General features: G+C 35.0%; 1 protein-coding gene and 1 long non-coding RNA gene across 7 annotated transcripts in view; one reads left to right on the forward strand and one right to left on the reverse strand.

The window, feature by feature from the left end:
* The window catches only part of LOC136037337 (protein unc-13 homolog 4B-like), a 140,431-nt gene that overhangs the window by 99,602 nt on the left and 24,680 nt on the right, over positions 1–16,149 (reverse strand). For all 6 annotated transcript variants that reach the window (XM_065720056.1, XM_065720047.1, XM_065720037.1 and 3 more), the window contains 2 exons: positions 10,663–10,793; positions 7,507–7,640 (listed from right to left, as the gene is read on the reverse strand). In XM_065720056.1, the coding sequence (XP_065576128.1) occupies positions 7,507–7,640; positions 10,663–10,793 (265 nt within the window). The remainder of the gene's footprint in view (positions 1–7,506; positions 7,641–10,662; positions 10,794–16,149) is intronic.
* The window catches only part of LOC136037361 (uncharacterized), a 56,616-nt gene that overhangs the window by 34,128 nt on the left and 6,339 nt on the right, over positions 1–16,149 (forward strand). The window lies entirely within an intron of this gene.

The raw sequence follows: 16,149 nt of genomic DNA on the forward strand, positions 1-16,149 counted from the left end.
TTGTGATTAAATAAAAAACAAGTTTTTTTAACTGAAGGTAAGGAGCGACATTAAAAGTTAAAACGAACAGAAATTACTCCGTTTATGAAAGGGGCTGTTCCCTCCTCAACCCCCCGCTCTTTACGCTAAAGTTCGACTCTTTCTCCCAATTCTACTTTATAAAACAGTAAATAACTTTAGCTTAAAGAGCGGGGGGTTGAGGAGGGAACAGCCCTTTTCATAAACGGAGTAATTTCTGTTCGTTTTAACTTTTAATGTCGCTCCTTACCTTCAATTAAAAAAACTTGTTTTTTTATTTAATTTCTGAACGTTTTTTAAATTAATGCATGTTTGATTCTGGCTCTCCGCAAATAAATAATTAAAACGAAATTTGCACATTAATTTTTTTTTTGCTAACTGGCGTTCTCTTAGTTTTGATCAGACGATTTTGAGAAAAAAGATGGGGGAGGAGGCCTAGTTGCCCTCCAATTTGTTGGTTACTTGAAAATGCAACTAGAATTTTTAATTTTTAACGAAAGTTTTTATTAGTAAGAAATATACGTAACTTACAAATCAACTTACGTAACGACTTCTATATTCGTATATTTTTTATTATGTATATGAGGGGGTTTGCCCCCTCGTTAATACCTCGCTCTTTACTCTAAAGCTTAAATTTTGTCCCAATTTTTCAAGAATGACCCCTGAATCAAAAAGACTGTAGAATAAATACTTGAAATTACTAAAAATACTTTATCATAAAAAGCGAGGTATTTAGGAGGAGATGAACCCCCCATATGCGTAATAGCCTCTGTTCGTTTAAGTTTTAATGCTGGTCCTTACTTTCAGTTAAAAAAAACTTTTGCTTTGTTTTTTTTTAAACAATGCTAGAAAATCCTGCCCCCCCTTCATGGAATTTCTCTTCCCCCATGAAAAATTCCTCCACGGGAACAACCTCCTACGTAGCCCCTATCCCTCAACCCCTTCCCCTAAAAAACTCTTCCCCTCTTCCTCCAGGGAATGTAGGGGATATGTCAGCCCCAAAGACATAGTTATTATGTTTTTCGACTCTGCTGAACAAAATGGCTATTTCAAAATTTTGATCCGTTGACTTTGGGAAAAAAGAGCGTGGGTGGGGGCCTAGTTGCCCTCCAATTTTTCTGGTCACTTAAAAGGGCCACTAGAACTTTTAATTTCCGTTATAATGAGCCCTTTCGCGAAATTCTAGGACCACTTGGTCGATACGAACACCCCTGGGAAAACAAAAACAAAAAACAAACAAACACGCACCCGTGATCGGTCTTATGGCAAAAAAAGTTCCACATTTCTGTAGATAGGAGCTTGAAACTTCTACAATAAGGTTTTCTGATACGCTGAATGCGGTAGTGTGACTTTCGTTAAGATCATACGACTTTTAGGGGGCGTTTCCCTCTATTTTCCAAAACAAGGCAAATTTTATGATGAAATTTTTCAAGGCAAACTTTTGATGAGGAAGACTAAATTTGATGAAACTTATATATTTAAAATCAGCATAACAATCCAATTCTTTTGATGTATCTGTTAGTATCAAAATTCTGTTTTTTAGAGTTTTGTTTACTATTGAGTCTGGTCGCTCCTTACTACAGTTCGTTACCACGAAACGTTTAAAAGGGTTGCCAACTGCCGACGTCTAAAAAGAGTGCAAATCCAGGCCAAAACAGAGGAATTTTTGCTAAAAGAAAGAGTGCAATGTAAAAAGTTTGCCCAGCCCCTCTTACTGTTCTGACCAATCATACGCAATTTACGAATGATTATATTTTATTCTGGGATCATTAAATTTATTACCTTTAAATTTTTCAAATGTATTTAAAATAAAGTCAGGAGGGCTCCCTACTTAAATGAACCTCTAAACAGTGAGCTAAATGACAATTCTCAGTCTTTTTATAACTTAAATAAAAAAAAACTAATTTTTTTAGCTGAAAGTAAGGAGCGACATTAAAACTTAAAACGAACAGAAATTACTCCGTATATGAAATGGGTTGTCCCCTCCGCAATCCCTCGCTCTTTACGCTAAAGTTTGACTCTTTGCCACAGTTCTACTTTTTAAAACAATTAAAAGCTTTAGCGTAAAGAGCGAGGGATTGCGGAGGGGACAACCCATTTCATATACGGAGTAATTTCTGTTCGTTTTAAGTTTTAATGTCGCTCCTTACTTTCAGCTAAAAAAATTAGTTTTTTTTCATTTAATTTCTGAACGTTTTTGAATTAATGCATGTTTGGTTTTGGCTCTCCGCACATAAAATATTAAAATGAAATTTGTATATTAATTCTTTTTTGGCTAAATGGCTTTCTCTTAGTTTTGATCAGACGATTTTGAGAAATAAGGGGTGGAGAAGGAGGCCTAGTTGCCCTCCAATTTTTCGGTTACTTAAAAAGGCAACTAGAACTTTTAATTTTTAACGAACGTTTTTATTAGTAAAAATATACGTAACTTAAGAATTAACTTACGTAACAAACTTTCATAACCTTATATTTTTATTATGTATACGAGGGGGTTTGTATCCTCGTTAATACCTCGCTCTTTACACTAAATCGTAAGTTTTGTCCCAATTCTTTAAGAATGACCCCTGAATCAGAAAGGCCGTAGAATAAATAGTTGAAACTACTAAAAATACTTTAGCATAAAGAGCGAGGTATTTATCTCCTCCTAAATACCTCGCTCTTTATGCTAAAGTATTATTAGAACCCCCTCATATTCGTAATAATATCTGTTCGTTTTAAGTTTCAATACTACTCCTTCCTTTCATTTGAAAAAAGTATTCATGTTTATTTTTCATTGTTTTCTTATAGTAATGCTAAAAAATCCTACGCCCTTTTCATTGAATTTTTCTTCCCCCATGACAGATTCCTCCAAGGAAAGATCCTCCAACATAGCCCCCTCTCCTCAGCCCCACCCCCAAACAAAATAAAATCCTCCTGAAAACGTCTGTACACTTCCCAATAACCATTACTATATGTAAACACTGGTCAAAGTTTGTAACTTGCAGCCCCTCCCCCAGGGATTGTGGGGGAGTAAGTCATCCCCAAAGACATAGTTATTATGGTTTTCGACTATGATGAACAAAATGGCTATCTCAAAATTTTGATCCGTTGATTTTGGGAAATAAATGAGCGTGGGAGGGGGCCTAGATGCCCTCCAATTTTTTTGGTCACTTAAAAAGGGCACTAGAACTTTTCATTTCCGTTAGAATGAGCCCTCTTGCGACATTCTAGGACAACTTGGTCGGTGATTTGTCTTCTGGCAAAAAATACAAAATTCCACATTTTTGTAGATAAGAGCTTGAAACTTCTACAGAAGGGTTCTCTGATACGCTGAATCTGATGGTGTCACTTTCGTTAAGATCCTACGATTTTTAGGGGGTGTTTTCCCCTATTTTCTTAATTAAGGCAAATTTTCTCAGGCTTGTGACTTTTGATGGGTAAGACTAAACTTGATGAAACTTATATATTTCAAATCAGCATTAAAATGCAATTCTTTTGATGTAGCTATTGATATCAAAATTCAATTTTTTAGAGTTTTGGTTACTATTGAGCCGGGTCGCTCCTTACTACAGATCGTTACCACGAACTGTTTGATAAAAGATATAGCAGAGCAAATGCTCTGCTATATTTACATGTGTTAATTTCGATCGCTTGGACCTTTAGCTAAACAATAGTTGAATAAAACTTCTACAGTAGGGTTCTCTGATTCGCTGAATCCGATGGTGAGATTTTCGTTAGGATTCTTGGTATCAAAATTCCCTTTTTTAGATTTTTGGTTGCTATTGAGCCGGGTCGCTCCTTACTACAGTGCATTACCAAGAACTGTTAGACTATAGTTAATTTCATCAAATATTTAGATAAAGTTATGTCTCCTATTTGTATAAATGTTTTTAAATGAATATTATGGGTCCAAGTAGCTAGTCATGAACTATAGTTGACTTCACTGTAGTCAAGTCAAGTACCGTATCATAGCAGTAAAAAGAAAATGCTAACACATTCTTAGTCACACAAAATTATTCTTCTTCTTCCTCTACTCGATTTTCTCCTTCTTTCCTTTTCCTTTTAATTTTATTTCCAATTATTATATGAAATAAGTAGTTTTCTGGGTACATTCCCAGCTGTAGCTGCTTTTTCGACGAATGTACTGCTTTACTTTGAGTACATTAACTTTGAGTCAAAGCCCTCCAATTTTTCGGTTACTTAAAAAGGCTACTAGAACTTTTAATTTTTAACGAACGTTTTTATTAGTAAAAAATATGCGTAACTTAAGAATTAACTTACGTAACAAACTTTTATAATCTTATATTTTTATTTTCTGTACGAGGGGGTTTGTACCCTCGTTAATACCTCGATCTTTACACTAAATCGTAAGTTTTGTCCCAATTCTTTAAGAATGACCCCTGAATCAAAAAGGCCGAAGAGTAAATAGTTGAAATTACTAAAAATACTTTAGCATAAAGAGCGAGGTATTTATCTCCTCCTAAATACCTCGCTCTTTATGCTAGAGTATTTTTAGAACCCCTCATATGCGTAATAATCTCTGTTCGTTTTAAATTTCAATGCTATTCCTTACTTTCAATTGAAAAAAACGTTTTCATGTTTATTTTTTCATTGTTTTTTTATAGTAATGCTAGAAAATCCTGCGCCCTTTTCATTGAATTTTTCTTCCCCCATGACATATTCCTCCAAGGAAAGATCCTCCCACATAGCCCCCTCCCATCAACCCCACCCCCCAAACCAAGAAAAAATCCCCCTGAAAACGTCTGTACACTTCCCAATAACCATTACTATATGTAAACACTGGTCAAAGTTTGTAACTTGCAGCCCCTCCCCCAGGGATTGTGGGGGAGTAAGTCATTCCCAAAGACATAGTTATTATGGTTTTCGACTATGCGGAACAAAATGGCTATCTCAAAATTTTAATCCGTTGACTTTTGGAAAAAAATGAGCGTGGGAGGGGGCCTAGATGCCCTCCAATTTTTTTTGATCACCTAAAAAGGGCACTAGAACTTTTCATTTCCGTAAGAATGAGCCCTCTTGCGACACTCTAGGACCACTTGGTCGATACGATGACTCCTGGGGGGGAAAAAACAAAAAAAAACAAACAAATAAACACGCACCCGTGATTTGTCTTCTGGCAAAAAATACAAAATTCCACTTTTTTTAGATAGGAGCTTGAAATTTTTGCTATAGGGTTCTCTGATACGCCGAATGTGATGGTGTGATTTTCGCTAAGATTCTATGACTTCTAGGGGATGTTTCCCCCTATTTTCCAAAATAAGGCAAATTTTCTCAGGCTCGTAACTTTTGATGAAAACGGCTAAATTAAATGAAACTTATATATTTAGAATCAGCGTGAAAATTCGATTCTTTTGATGTATCTTTTAGCATCATAATTCCGTTTTTTAGAGTTTCGTTTACTATTGAGCCGGGTCGCTCCTTACTACAGTTTGTTACCACGAACGGTTAGAAAAAATACTCTTTTTTTAACTAAAAAAAAAACTTTTTTTGAGTTTTTTTTTCTGCATCAATACAGTTTGGTTCAGAAAGGAAGTTTAAACCTTCTCTGGAAAACTATGGTACGAAAGAATTATATTGGAAATCCATGGTCTATCCACTGATTTTTTCTTAACAGATTGGGCAACCCTACTTCTCAGTTCTATTTGTCATCTCCAATAATGATTCGTAGGTATTTTATCAGGACTGTCTCTATACTCTTATGTTTAGAGAGTGTTTGTGCTAGCTGTTTTTGTTTGACTATCCTTAGACTTTAGCTGGGCTTTATCCCGTCCGATTCAACTAAATGTTGATTGTCTATGTCTATTGAGATTCAGACTAATACCCGATGGCCCTGTTTGTGTTTTATTTGTGAATGGTCAAGCCCTTACTAGATTAACCTCGTGAATCAAATAATTCGTGGTAACAAACTGTAAGTAAAGAGTGACTCGTCCCAACATTGAGAAAAACTCTGAAAAAAAGAACTTTAATGACAATTAATACATCAAAAGAATGGGATTTTTATGCTGATTACGATTATATAAAAATCATTACGTTTAATGTTACCCATAAAAAGCTACAAGCCTGACTAATTTGCTTAATATCCAATGAAAGAGGTGAATATCCCCAAAAAGTCAAGTGATATTAATTAAAATGACAACATTAAGATGTTTCAGGTTACTATCTACAAAAAAGCGAAATTTGTAAATTTTTTGGGCCAGAAGAAAGATCACGGAGACCAGTTTATTTGTTTCTTTTTCTGTTCTCCCCAGGAATTATCGCATTGAATCTCAAACAGCATTTAAGAAAAGGCTATAGGCTCAGTCCCTCTCCTAAAGTTGGCGACGGGGAAACTTTGAAGCGTGAAGTAACCCAGATCTGCACTAATTAAAGAATACAAGAAAAAATGAGAGAAAAGTTAAAAAAAAAAAACATTTCAATTATAGGCTGGAAAAAAAGAAGAGGGAATAACACAAGTTTTTATTTACAACTTATCATACTTTCATGCTGCCTATACCCCCCTTGGACCCCCTGGTGGGATCTTAAGAAACTCAGACAATGAAAGAAGACATACAAAGTTTGCGAACAGCTGAGGAAAAATATTGTCGCCACATTGCAACTTTCTACTTTCAAAACTGATATACGGCACGAGAAAGCAAGATAAAATCTCAATTTTTGTTTACTGACAAACATAAGAAAAACGACAACTCCTTAAGACAGATCCTAGAAGTTGAAGTAAAAAGAGAAAAAGTAGACCATTTACGTCATGGCGAAAAAAACGGGAATGATATGCATCGGTAGCCATGGACAAAAACATTATTGTATTTAATATGAGTTAATGACAGAAAATAACATATTTCTACTAATGCCCATTACTATGGTAAAGAATTATTGTATTTGTCATATTTACACTATGCTTTTGTTTTGGTGTGGTTGAAAAGCCAAAATAAATCACGAGAACTAGCAATTAACAAAACCCAGAGCAAGGAATAAAAACCTTCATGCTAAACGAAGCGTGATAAAACACTCTTAGTTTTACTGCAACAAATACTGCAATTATTCGGATGTGGAACATTTTCATATAAGCAAAAATCATCAGATTTGTATCTACTTCATCTACTTTGCAGACTGTTTTTCTGTTCTACCTTCTTTCAGTTTCGGTTACTATTGAGTCACGACGCTCCTTACTTACAGTTCGCTACCATGAAAAAAGCAAAAAAACAAAACAAATCTGGCTAATGCTGGAACGTTTGATTCTATCAAGCATAAATATCAGCACAGATATAGACCAAAAATTAGGAGAGGGTGAGAGGTGTTTTCCAGGGGTAAGGGGCCAAAACTCAAGAAAATAACATTTAAGGTTAATACTTAGGCTATGTAGTATCACATCTGAGGATTTGGGGAAAATCTGGATTGATCCTTTTTTGGAGGAAGAGGACCTTAATCATAGAATATCTTTTAAATTATACCGTATTTGTGAAAGATTTGTAAAATTACTAATTACTTACATACCTTTTTAGCTGCTTCTCCTGTCAGTATAGCAACAACACGAGCAGCTTTGGCAAACTTTTTTAGCTGTGCGGTCTGTCTTAGCCGTGGTCTTGGGCGTGGAACCGTTCCATAACGGCCTTCTGCATCTAATTCAGCTACAAGAATAAATTGAAAATAAATAAAAGATTATAGTCAGAATAAATACTTTGAATATTCAAAATTAACTTAATTTGATAATTTATTATGTCAAGAAGACACGCCATCTCTGCTGTATAGTTTGAAACAAGTAAAAATAAGCGAAAAGCCTGAATTTGAGTTTTAAGTTACGAATTAAGTTATAACACTAAATTATAAAACTGGCTTAGTTAAGTTATAAAACTAGCTTAGTGAAGTAAGTTGTGAGTAAGTTTGTGAGTAAGTTACTTTTCGTTGCCTTATTTATGTATAAGCCCCTTAAAGTGTAAAGAAATTAAAATTAACGAAGTTATTGAAAGTTAGGGAGGAAGGGAAATTCTCTCCATTGCCTATATTATTTTAAAATGACTAACCAAAATTAAACCAAAATAACAAAATTAACCATCAATCTAAGCTATTAATCTGCTTTGCCAATGCAATAATTTCAGTGCGTGCAAATACACACATATAGGATACAGCACACGATACAATAGTGCACGTTAATGAGGCACTAGTGATCCCAAGGAAAATGTTCAATTAGAAAACCCACTGGTTACTGGGGGTTAGTGGGTTCAAACCCACTAGCCCCCCTGTTTACGGCCTTGTGTGCAGGCTACTTCAACACTAAGTGGTACTTCAGAACTTAAATTACAAATGAATTGTAGTCAATTTCCGAAAATAATTTTGCTGCATCCATAAGACAGGGTATTTGGTAAAATACACTACTTAGGCTGGACGGACTGGATGCAGTAATGCCTTGCAAAACCGTACCAGGGGAAATAATCCCTGGATATATGGAACATAGGTCATGGTACAAGAAAAGATCAATTGAGGTAGGCGCAAGAACATTTTTCAGGAAGGGGACAATGATTGCAAAAAAAATCGAGAATTTGAAATTTGTAATGATATAATTTTTTTCAGTAATTTGAACTAATGTCCAGAAATTCAGAAAGATAGGATTTTTTGGGAGGATCCCAAAAAATCTTAGGTATTTCTCTGAATTGAGGAGCCGATCGAGGTGGAAGCAGTTCTCTTGCTTATACCAGTTCTAAGAATCAGGTGCAATCAGTGGAGACATCAAAATAAAGCGCAGTTTTTTTTTGTAATGACTCAACAATGCAAAAAAAAAACTGATCAAACGCACATGTCTTAGCCAACTATACTCCGTTATAGCTCCTTACACTGTAAAATAAAATACTAGTAATTTCAGTTACCATCCAGCCAATAGGTAATCTTGCCACGGGTCCGAACACGGAGCAGGGCTTTTCCTGAAATGCACCACCAAAATTGGATGGATTGAAACCAGTAAAGCGTGCCAAAATCATGAAGGCAAGCAGGGGATTTAATCTCCGTGGAAACATTAAGTGCTAATCTTGGCGCAGGAAAAGATCCCTAGGAGCAATCCAAATTAAGACAAAGTAGTTCTTTTGCTAGTACCAATAGTGCCGCTTGCCGTCGACAGTTCGTAAGAAAAGTGGCCTTTCCTTTTGAAGGCCGATTGTTGCCTTACCAAGCAGCACTGAAGCAGGCGGGTTTGGTTCAGGGCATAGGAGAAAAACAATAGTGGACTTATTGACACTTCCAAAGAAGGCTTGTCTATAAAAAGAAAAGAAAAAGGAGACAGAGAAGCTCTATACGAAAGTACCGTATCTGAGGTTGCACCAATCTGCAGCCCGTTGACTGTTGTGCTATATTGACTTATTTTTCTTTCCTTTTTTCTAATAGCTGCAAAGGCAATGGGCCTTTTCAGCCTAAGCATTGCCTCTGAATGCAGTCCACTATAAGAATAATACATAACCATACATAAATCAAGAATTAGTAAAAATTGGATTTCAATGTTAACAAAGAAGATATCCATTTCCAGACACGCAGTTTTTGGTTGCAACATCCGCGAAGTTAAAAAAAAGGGTCAAAGTAAAAAGGGTTAAAAACAAGGCGCCAGGGAATAAAAAAGTTCAAGAAGGCTTTTCTTTACGGATGTTTTTGTCTTTAATAATCAACATATTGTTCATCTATGAGTTATCATGGACAAAACCGCAACCGAATTTAATTAGGCTTGCTTATTTGTTTTCACAGTTTAACATGGTAAGAGTGACGAAAATGTGATACGGCTCTATATAGTTTATAAGTTAGAAACAATAAAGAATATTTCAAAAACTATCGGCAGAAAAAGAGAAAACATATTTCGTTTCTTTTTGGTTTTACTATTGCTCCATATTAATCACATAAATTCAACGTCACATTAATATTAACAAAAATTAAATTAATAATATTAATATTATTATATAGATATTATATAAATATTATATAAATATTATATATAATATAATATAAATATTATATAATATATAATAATATATAATATAATATAAATATTATGTAAATATAATATAAATATTATATAATATTATATAAATATTATATGAATATTATATAAATTAATAATACTAAAATTAAATATTAACAGCTACCGCAGCATTGTGACTTTGATGCTCTCTTTTGAATTCGAAAGATGCGAGTTCAAGACACTCTGGGGTCTTCCTATCATTCAATTGAGTTCAACATATTAAGTACTGTTAAACAATTTCATCTACAAGACGAAATCGTTGCTTCTGTAGTCTGTGTTCTAGTTTATCCTCTTTCGATGTTTCCATTTTTCTGAAATTTAATTCTTCGTTGGGTTTTCACTGAAGTTAGAAATAACAAGAAAAAAAATCCTCAGTAAATCGCAGTTTTTTTGTATGAATAGACCTAACTTTGGTTCAGGGGACAGCAATGATTTTTATTTTGTTTTATTTTTGTTTATTTTTAATGTTTTTTTTTTCATTTTTAAAGTTTTATTCTTGTCTTTGGCACTTTAAAGCTTGGATGATCAATTTTCATAGTGAATATTTTTTTGGGGAGGGGGTGTGGGTTGGCCTCGGCAAAAATTGAAGCAAAAGTTGGAATGTCTACACCCAACTGCTGTTGAGCACATTTTTTTGTTGGATGTACGTGACATACCTTCATTTCCAGCTATTGAAGATGGACGTCTCCTTTCATTTTCATTTTTTTCATCCAATCTGTCTTTTATACGAGAAAATTCATCAAAAAATTCTGCATTTTCATCACGGATTCTTGTATTTTCTTCTGTGCTGAAAAGAGAAAAATAAATATTAGACAAATGTTGTTGGATTATATACATATAGGTTACAATACATTAACGTTGGTGGGTTACAAACCGAACGACACTATGCTAAAAAAAAGAGAGAATATTCAAGGAGTTGAAGAGCTTTCGACTTTTTAAGGCTCTCGTGCATTTACACTATTTTGGCATTTCGTTGTGTTTCGTTTTCTCTGCGTAATTTTGGGTAACAGTCTGACGCATGGCTTGTTCTAAACTAAACAAAATACAATTATACCTAAATTTCTGCTGTATTAGATTCAGAAAAATTGTGTTAATATGATTTTCAAAGTGGCTTTCAGTTTAGCTGCGCCAGTCCCTTCCCCCTAATACCTCGAAATACGCCTAGACCATATGAAAAATGCACAAATTGTATTATTGTCTTTTAGAAATTAGCATTATTTGGTATTATGAACCAGCCACTGATGAAAAATGAGTGCAACAAAGTACACAATCAAAATCAGCAATTTTCGTATATAGCCCACGGCAGTATCTAGGCATTAGTGGGGAAGATTCGAATTCAGCCAAACTAGAACCTACTCTGAAAGTAAGATTTCTCAATTTGTTTTATTCTATTGAAATAAAACCTTTGTTATTACAGCGTTTAGCTTGGGAGAGCCCATTTCAAACAGTTCGTGGTAACAAACTGTAGTAAGGAGCGACCCGGCTCAATAGTAACCAAAACTCTAAAAAATTGAATTTTGATATCAATAGCTACATCAAAAGAATCGCATTTTAATGCTGATTTTAAATATATAAGTTTCATCAAGTTTAGTCTTACCCATCGAAAGTTACGAGCCTGAGAAAACTTGCCTTATTTAAGAAAATAGGGGGAAACAACCCCTAAAAATCATAGAATCTTAACGAAAATCACACCATCAGATTCAGCGTATCAGAGAACTCTACTGTAGAAGTTTCAAGCTCCTATCTACAAAAATGTGGAATTTTGTATTTTTTGCCAGAAGACAAATCACGGGTGCGTGTTTATTTGTTTGTTTTTTTGTTTGTTTTTTTTCTTTTCCCCAGGGGTCATCGTATCGACCAATTGGTCCTAGAATGTCGCAAGAGGGCTCATTCTAACGGAAATGAAAAGTTCTAGTGCCCTTTTTAATTGACCAAAAAAATTGGAGGGCATCTAGGCCCCCTCCCACGCTCATTTTTTCCCAAAGTCAACGGATCAAAATTTTGAGATAGCCATTTTGTTCAGCATAGTCGAAAACCATAATAACTATGTATTTGGGGATGATTTACTCCCCCACAATCCCTGGGGGAGGGGCTGCAAGCTACAAACTTTGACCAGTGATTACATATAGTAATGGTTATTGGGAAGTGTACAGACGTTTTCAGGGGGATTTTATTTTGTTTGGGGGGGGTTGAGGGGAGGGGGCTATGTTGGAGGATCTTTCCTTGGAGGAATCTGTCATGGGGGAAGAAAAATTCAAGGAAAAGGGCGCATGATTTTCTAGCATTACTATAAGAAAACAATGAAAAATAAACATGAACATGTTTTTTCAAATGAAAGGAAGGAGTAGCATTGAAACTTAAAAAGAACAGAGATTATTACGCATATGAGGGGTTCTAAAAATACTTTAGCATAAAGAGCGAGGTATTTAGGAGGAGATAAATACCTCGCTCTTTATGCTAAAGTAAGTTTAGTAATTTCAACTATTTATTCTACGGCCTTTCTGATTCAGGGGTCATTCTTAGAGAATTGGGACAAAACTTAAGATTTAGTGTAAAGAACGAGGTATTAACGAGGATACAAACCCCCTTGTATACATAATAAAAATATAAGATTATGAAAGTTTGTTACTTAAGTTGCTAATTTATAAGTTACGTATATTTTTTACTAATAAAAAAGTTCGTTAAAAATTAAAAGTTCTAGTTGCCTTTTTAACCAACCGAAAAATTGGAGGGCAAATAGGCCTCCTTCTCCACCCCTTATTTCTCAAAATCGTCTGATCAAAACTAAGAGAAAGCCATTTAGCCAAAAAAGAATTAATATACAAATTTCATTTTAATAATTTATGTGCGGAGAGCCAAAACCAAACATGCATTAATTCAAAAACGTTCAGAAATTAAATAAAAAAAAACTAATTTTTTTACCTGAAAGTAAGGAGCGACATTAAAACTTAAAACGAACAGAAATTACTCCGTATATAAAATGGGTTGTCCCCTCCGCAATCCCTCGCTCTTTACTTTAAAGTTTGACTCTTTGCCACAATTCTACTTTTTAAAACAATTAAAAGCTTTAGCGTAAAGAGCGAGGGATTGCGGAGGGGACAACCCATTTTATATACGGAGTAATTTCTGTTCGTTTTAAGTTTTAATGTCGCTCCTTACTTTCAGCTAAAAAAATTAGTTTTTTTTTATTTAATATAAGGATAACATGGAATGCAGTTGCAAAACCTGATTAGTACCTGCGATTTCATTGAGCTTCACAAAAATGTTCAAACTGAGGTAAAAAAAAAACGAGTACAAGGTCACACTGAGGTCATAAGAATCATAGCGACGTCACACTAGGTGATTCAAACTAAGGTCGCAAAATACAAACCCTATTTGCTCCTGTGTAATAATAATCAAGTTAAGTGAAAAAAAGAAAACAAAAATAGAGGAAGAAACTCAAAATTTGAAACCAGAGCGTATGTGCTCAAGATTAATCAGGCCCGTGACAATATTCGAACTGAGTACATAAAAAGCAAGAAAACATAGAAAAACAAACTGCAAATACGGAAACCTGATCAGGTATTCCATAATTTAATACTTCGTCAAGTGCACGAAACGAGGGAAAACACAGGAAAAAAAATTGTAGATGTACAGACTATGATTCAGCTACAAGATCAGACACATCCCTGACTTGATCCGCCTCCGTAGCGTTCAAGTTGAGTTTATGAAAAGCAACAAAACGTGGAAAAGACAGTTGCAAATGTACATGAAGCCTTCAAGTGGGGAATGATGGGCAGTTAGTTCAGAGTGACCCTCGTTTGCAGTAAGCAAATAACTAAAATAAAGTCGTATGAAAACGGGGGATGAGCGTCCCGGTGGCTAGATTCATTTTTCTTCAAAATTCCCTTAGGTTGGAAATCTCGATCCGGTTGGATTCTCCCATGTGAGAAAGCAATTATACTCTAGGAACTGATTACCATCCAGTTCAAGTATCCTTCTCCTCAAGTCATGTTAGGCTTATTGACGAATTTATATATCCATTTTTTATAAAGCTTCAAAACATTACTGGATCCACTCCCCTGAATCAGAAATAGTTCCTCAAAGGGCAGTTTTAGCACCAATCAGATTTTTTCTACTAGTACACCCACCACCCACCCTCCTACAAGCTGTCTGTAGTTTTACCGCTATTTCTCAATTCAACGCGGCAAATACAAAGAAACACGTAGCACTCAGATTAGCTATAATAGGAGAAACCCCGCACTGACTGCTAAAAGAACAGCTTCAAAGACCCTTTCAAAGACCCGAATTTCTATTCGGATTAGTTACCCAAGGGAAGTTATAAGAGAAATGTCATATATTGCTTGTATTACAAGAGGTTCAACAGACACAACTGCAGGGAGGATAAATGTCGACTAAAACTACGTCTGGCGCTAAGTTTTTAGCGGACTCTCCCCATGAAATTTGTTACAAAAGGTCAACATTTGGAAAATGAGACACTACATCTGGAATTTGTGAAATAGAGAATCTTTACCCCTTCTATGTCCTATCAAATTCAGCGCAATAGCGCTGCCTAATTAATGAGCAAAGTGGCACTAAAATACACAAAAATGGCACTTTTTGCGATTTCTCAGGGGCGGGGCTAGCAGGCTACCAGAATATCTTAGATAGATTTTTACGAGCTCATATAAAAGATGTTGCTCATATCTACGTCCTTCATACAAATTTCACCATCAGCAAATTCCAAATGGCACCAAAAACATCACTTTTGGTGCCATGTCTCAGGTGGAAAATCTGGGGCTAGTGGGCTATCAGAAATCTTTAGACTGATGTTTACTGGCTCATTTGAAAGCTATTCCTCATATCTACGTGATCTTTATTAGTTCTACCATCCGTAAGTGTGATGTAGCGCTAAAAAAAAACCTTTTGGTGTTTTAAGCTTAAGTAGAAAATCTTTGAAGTATAAAACGACATAGTTGTAATAATTATGGTCCAAAATCTTTAGCTGGATGTTTGCAAGAATACCTCCCATGTGTTACTCTTCTAAGCCCCCTTTATAGACTGCACAATCAAGGTAAAAACACCAATATATCAAATTACAATATCAGAGGCGTGGTTCTCTTAGTAGAGTGATGGATGTTTTTTTAACCATGGTTTTGTCCCTAATATGATTGTTTTTGAGAGAATTTGACTATTTTTATAATTGTAATGCACTCATTTTTAAAGCATGTCCCTGCTTTTTGATTCAAAAGGGAGGAGTTCATGGCTTACAACGACATTCTTAGAAGATAACTAAATTTATACCCAAACAAATGGCGTCATTTTGTAAAAACTCTGTGTGTCGGGGGGGGGGGGGGTCAAAGTTGGAGTCTTTTTTCCAAATATAGTAAAAATGACAGAAAAAACTGAAAAACAAGCCATATAGTAATAAGAAAAGGTAAAGATGTACAAAAGAAAACTGAACTGTTTCAGTGGATGCTTGAATTATGCAGGCTTATCTTAATATTGACAACATTTTTGGAGAAACTAAATATCAGGTGGGGGAGGTGCAAACTGGGATCTGGGGGAAAACTTGTGTCTGGGAGGGGCAGTTGCCCTTTCTTCCCCACAGAAATGTACACCCCTAACCTCAACCCCTTGCCTCTTAGGAGTTGGAGAGGTATAGGCATGTGGTTCTGGGATCACTCAAACTTGTATATTAAAAGAAGGATTACTATGCTTATTATTTCTTATTTTCACTATGTAATTGACAGGATAAAATCATTTGTAACTTATAGCCTATAGAGAGATCATAGTACTAAAGACCTACTTGCATTTTTTTTTTCTGTGACATTTGTTTTTAGTGGTCAGGTTACTCTCCTTAATTATGGACCACTTCGTTACGAAGCAAATTCCTATAATTAAATAAGACATTAAAATAAACGCCAAAAACATTTTTGTGCAATAAGAAGGGATTCGTTACCTTGCATTACCCTTATGGACATTACCCATACTTTTCGGAATAATTTATAACTTCAGAATATACGGAATAATTTCTGCTCGTTTAAGTTTTAATGTTGCTCCTTAGTTTCAGTTCAAAAACTTACGTTTTATATAATTTCTAATCTCGTCCAGTCTATAGGAGAAATTAAATAAAAAAAAAACAAGTTTTTTTAACTGAAAGT

The sequence above is a fragment of the Artemia franciscana genome, chromosome 2 (assembly GCF_032884065.1).
Source record: "Artemia franciscana chromosome 2, ASM3288406v1, whole genome shotgun sequence".
NCBI classification, from domain to species: domain Eukaryota; kingdom Metazoa; phylum Arthropoda; class Branchiopoda; order Anostraca; family Artemiidae; genus Artemia; species Artemia franciscana.